The 6,000-nt window shown below is 37.1% G+C and overlaps 1 protein-coding gene across 1 annotated transcript in view; it reads right to left on the minus strand.

The window, feature by feature from the left end:
- The window catches only part of LOC122815042 (chloride anion exchanger-like), a 359,777-nt gene extending 358,216 nt beyond the window's left edge, over positions 1-1,561 (minus strand). Inside the window, exon 1 of the mRNA XM_044087290.1 lies at positions 1,431-1,561. Within this exon, the coding sequence (XP_043943225.1) occupies positions 1,431-1,561 (131 nt within the window). The remainder of the gene's footprint in view (positions 1-1,430) is intronic.
- Between the last annotated feature and the right edge of the window lie 4,439 nt (positions 1,562-6,000).

Here is a 6,000-nt window from a genome sequence, read left to right on the forward strand (position 1 = left end):
AGATCTTATTTATATCACAGGCAAGGTTTAAGTCTTTAGAGTGGGTAATTCTGGTGATGTTTGTTTTACAGATATGCATTGGTACAACAGAGAGGGATTTGACAATGCCCTGTATGCCAGACATAGATCTCCTCTCAACAGCCTGTAGGAGATAGAATACAGGTGTAGGGCATTGAAATGCTCTGCACAGGACATGTTATTTATGCCTTGAATTCTTTTAGTGAGGAATCTCTGTGCAACACAGTTATGCAGCCAAGCTTCTGCCAATGGGAGCAGTGACTGTGCTAGATGCTCTCTTGGTGACTTGAGCAGAAACTTTTATGATTCAGCATCTGTCATGGCAGTGGAGGTCCTTGTGTGTGTGTGTGTGTGTGTGTGTGTGTGTGTGTGTGTGTGTGTGTGTGTGTGTGTGTGTGTGTGTGTGTGTGTGTGTGCGTGTGTGTGCGTGTGTGTGTGTGTGTGTGTGTGTGTGTGTGTGTGCGCGTCTACATGTGCATGTGTGCGAGCACGCAGCCATATGTGTGTGTGTGTGTGTGTGTGTGTGTGTGTGTGCATATAAGCTTGGGCAGTGTGTCAGTGTCTGATGTGTGTGTGTGTGTGGGACAGTGTGTTGATGTCTACCTGTGTGTGATGTGTATGTGTGATTTTGTCTGTTTGACTGTGTATATGTAGGGGAAGCAGCGGATGTAGGAGACTACAGAGGCACCTCTGTGCATAAAATAATGTCCATGATTCTCTTGTTGGGCCTGTTGTTTAATGGCATTGCCAGAGAAGTACTCAGCTTTATGAATCTTGCTCATCAAGTTGGCACTCTGCACACATAGCATGCAGGTCTTGTGTAGGACTCAAAGTTATATCTATGAATATTAGTGCCTGTCATTAGTATTTGCTACAGATATGTACATTCTGACAAGCAGGTGTGTGTACCTTTAAAGCCACTGTCTGTACAAATTAACTATTTTCTGTAAGCAGTAGTCTTAGAGTGAATCAAATGAGATTTGTTAAAGTGCGTGAGGGGCAGTTATCTTCCAGCTAGTATTTTTGTAGAAAAAATACTGATGGGAAATAATTGTAGAATGATGAATAACCTGAATAGCCCCACATTACTAAGCACGCTCTAACCCTCAGAAGCAGACATCTGAGTGAGTTTCAAGTGCCTAACTCTAGTGTGTGTATGTGTGTGTGTGTGTGTGTGTGTGTGTGTGTGTGTGTGTGTGTGTGTGTTTTCATGTGCTTGTGCTTTGTGAGTTTTCAGGCATAGCAGTACAGCGGGTTTGGTATTTCATGTTGAATACATAAAAATCAAGAAACTGACATTCAAAATAAAATATATATATATATATATATATATATATATATATATATATATATATATATATATATATAAAATCTGTATATGTATATGCCCACAATATGACATAAAAAATTACCTGAAGAATACAACCAAGTGATCAATGAATGTAGTATGGTAGCGGTGCACCTTCTCATGTTCCTGGTTGAAACTGTTTTCAGAGTACAGTGGCCTTGCCACAACATAATTTCGCCTGTCTGGGTATCTCATTTTTCTGAACAATGTGGCTTAAGCTGTTGTGAAAACTGTACCTTCACTGTAGTTATCAGAAGTAGAGATCTGCAAGATAACATGACACATGATGTCAGAATACACCAGTTATACAGACAGTAGACCATTTGACAAAAACAACACATTTACGGTGTTGATTACAGCAATAAATGAAAATAAAGTGGTACAATTACCTTTTCATAACAGTGCTAAATATTCTAGTATCCTGCAATTGTGCATTTATTTGTCATAAAAACTTCTCATTCTTAATTTCACTAATTTATTCATTCATTCATGACAGCTGAGCAAGTCTTTTTTTCTCAATTGTTTTCATATTTCTTTTGCAGTAGTTAACTATTTACTCTAGCTGATTTTTATCAAACTGCAGCATTCTACCCCTTATCTTTTTCTTTCTGTCTGTCTCACTACCCACATTGGTAAAATAAATGCATCTAAAAGTTAGGTTTTGTTTCATTACGTATGATTGACTTTGCACCCAGTAATCCCTAGTAAATTCACAGAATACAGCATTTCAGTGCATCTCCCATTATAAGTACACAAGCCCCATACACACACACACACACACACACACACACACACACATGCGTGCATGCAAACTTAATTGCACCCTCACTCAACTGCAGATAGCCTGTTTGTATTCCCAACTTTTAAGTCTCAAGGTTGGAAATGGAGCATTGTCACCCATCTGATTTTTCAGTGTGTTCTTCCTGTATTCTGATAACCCACTGCAAATTACTATTAAAAATAACCATTTAAATGGAGTTTATATGCAAAGTTTCATGTATATTCAAGGAAGAAATACAAAAGCTACATATGAAAATTCTACTGGAGAGTCTGCATACAGTGAATCCTTTACAGACAGTGAGAAAGACTCATCAATGCAGACAACATCTAAACATTTGGAAGTCACAGGAGAAATCCAGTGGTATATTTCCTTCAGCTCAGACAGGGTGCACAGAATTAATGCATTCTCACATACACAACATGTGTACACACGTGCTAGCAATCCTGACCTCTGTACAATGCATGCATGCCTTATTGTCTCATTAGCTTCCATAAGCACATTTCACATGTGATGTATAGTGTGCATGCAGTTTACATTCCCTGCCTACTTTCTGATCCTATACATAGAACTTATAATCCTGCATGTACTATCCTATATCTATATGCTGACACTTTCTGTTATTAGAGCAGTCCAAAATACATTGTATACCACCCATATAGTAACAAAATACTTCTCTGACGTGCATATTATATTCGTAAGAATAATTGTGTATGAATTATTAGATTATTGGATTCAGTTTGCAAATGTGTTTTGCATATGTTTCTTTACTAGGAGAGAATATACTGTGCCTCCCCCTTAGTACTCCTTTGGCCTCTGCACAAGATTCCATCTTGTTCAATGTACATTGTAATGTAAACTGTTATGCAGACTCCATCGTACAGTGGGTTGTCTTCCTCATACAAAGAATAGCAGAAAAAAATCTCCTGTTATATCAGCTAGTACTACTATTAAACAGTTCATCCTACTTGTATTATGTGCATATGGGTATACACTTTTCAAATATAACTATATATATATATATATATATATATATATATATATATATATATGTATATATATATATATATATATATATATATATATATATATATATATATATATATAAAATATGATATATCATATATAATATATACTACATATATTCTCTCTATCTACTAACTATCTGTCTGGGGCAGACCTCTCAACCAATTGGGGACAAATTTCAACAGAATCAGGAGCAAGTCAAGGAAAAATCATGGACAGTCAGGGACACTTTTAAAATATTAGTGCTATTAACTTGAAACATTGACAGAATCAGAGCATATGAATTAACACATATTGTTTGAAGAAAAGTAGTTTATAACTCTTAATTATTGTCATTATTCATTAAGTGTAATTCACCACCTTTCCACCAAAAGTCACTACTTTTAGGCGGGATTAAGAGGGGCAGGGTTAAAATTTGAGTCAAAATCAGGGACAGTTGAGAGGTATGGTCTGGGGTTGAGTATTGCCACTAACTATTATAGTAATAGCTAAGGTCAAAGACTGACAAATAGCTTATGGTCTCCTTTACTGACAAATCATTGTCCAACAAGTCATGCTTTTACTAGACAGGATGCTGTGGAGTCACCTACCACCTCAAAATATCCTACTCTAAATTTCTACCCACACCAAATAATTGCAATGGCTATGGGGATTTGATCAATTTGTTCACTGGTCAATCAGTCTCTGATGGATCTGTTACTAAGGCATGCTGCTTGTTTGTTCAATCAGTGCCTGACAATGGATCTGTTACTAAGGTATGATGCTTGTTTGGTCAATCAGACCCTGGCTGATGGATCTGTTACTAAGGATTGCTGCTTGTTTGGTCAATCAGACCCTGGCTGATGGATCTATTACTAAGGTATGCTGCTTGTTTGTTCAATCAGTCCCTGACCAATGGATCTGTTACTAAGGCATGCTGCTTGTTTGTTCAATCACTGCCTGACTGATGGATCTGTTACTAAGGCATGCTGCTTGTTTGTTCAATCAGTCCTTGACCGATGGATCTGTTACTAAGGCATGCTGCTTGTTTGTTCAATCAGTGCCTGACGATGGATCTGTTACTAAGGCATGCTGCTTGTTTGTTCAATCAGTCCCTGACCGATGGATCTGTTACTAAGGCATGCTGCTTGTTTGTTCAATCAGTCCCTGACCGATGGATCTGTTACTAAGGCGTGCTGCTTGTTTGGTCAATCAATGCCTGACCGATGGATCTGTTACTAAGGCATGCTGCTTGTTTAGTCAAACAATGCCTGACCGATGGATCTGTTACTAAGGCATGCTGCTTGTTTGGTCAATCAATGCCTGATCAATGGATCTGTTACTAAGGCATGCTGCTTGTTTGGTCAATCAATTCCTGATGATTGATCTGTTACTAAGGCATGCTGCTTGTTTGGTCAATCAGACCCTGACTGATGGATCTGTTACTAAGACATGCTGCTTGTTTGGTCAATCAGTCCCTGACTGATGGATCTGTTACTAAGGCATGTTGCTTGTTTGGTCAATCAATGTCTGACCGCTGGATCTGTTACTAAGGCATGCTGCTTGTTTGGACAATCAATGCCTGACCGATGGATCTGTTACTAAGGCATGCTGCTTGTTTGGTCAATCAATGCCTGACCGATGGACATGTTACTAAGGCATGCTGCTTGTTTAGTCAATCAATGCCTGATCAATGGATCTGTTACTAAGACGTGCTGCTTCTTCTGCTCCCTTTCAATACTCAGTCTTTCCAGCAGTCAGCATTCTTACTGGTAATATGCTTACCGTTAACTGAATCCTTCAAACAGTCTCTGTGGATGACTTTCTATATACATTGTATCTGTAGAACAGTTTGCAATTTTAACTTGGCTCTAATAATTGTGAGGTGTCTTCCCCAGTAAGATGCACTCATAAATATGTATATTTGCACACTGAGTTGGGTGAGAAGTTGAAGCACCTTTTGCACAGTCATGGACATAATGAGGTACAAAAGCAATGTTTCTTTAGCATCTTTCTTTTCATCTTTTATATCTGTTGTTCAGTCTGGATTGGTTTATCATGATTGTGAAATGGTTATCTGCATTTAGATGCTGCTTAGCCTTTAAGTCAAAACAAATTTCTAAGAAAGAGTTAATTGTTTGTGTATTGGCAGTATTTTTAACTGATTGTTAGTAAATTAAGTTACTATTGGGAACTATCTAAATTGATTTCCTACTCTTACAAGATGGGCATTTGTGCTGTTCTCTATAGCTACTGCTGTGGGATTCATGCAGAGTATGACTATAACAAAGATGACCATTTTATTTTTATTTATTTATTTATTTAAGATTTGTTTACTGGAAAAGTCCACTTGGAACAAAGCCAATTTTCAGTGGAGGCCGGGGAGAAATGCTCCAGATGCATGTCTTTGTAAGTGTAACATATTAAAATATATTAAGGTAGTATAGCAGCTGCTCTGTTTTGAAGGTAGTATAGTGATGATTAGATACATGTTAATGGCAAAAATGTGATTTAAATTAATTATAATGGATATTGGTGCAAAGTATAAGAGAAATAATAGTTGATAAATGCAGTCTATGACTACCAAAGGGGAAAAAACAGAATCACCTTAAGTTGTAACTTATCTAACGCCTACTATAAAAGAAGAAAGTAAGTAAAATGACTCAAACAGAAGATGATCTAAAATGTAGAAACTAATTTTAAGTAATTGTAAGATTACAAAAAAACTACTGGATATTCAATTTAGATAGCATAAATGATGAACACAATAGGAAGCTAATATGAAAATAAGTAAGCTTAACACCCATTAGTTTATAGTGGAAAATATTTACATGCAATATATTCATGGAAT

Source organism: Protopterus annectens, chromosome 11.part0 (genome assembly GCF_019279795.1).
Source record: "Protopterus annectens isolate FY-2018-M chromosome 11.part0, PAN1.0, whole genome shotgun sequence".
Taxonomy (NCBI): Eukaryota; Metazoa; Chordata; order Ceratodontiformes; family Protopteridae; genus Protopterus; species Protopterus annectens.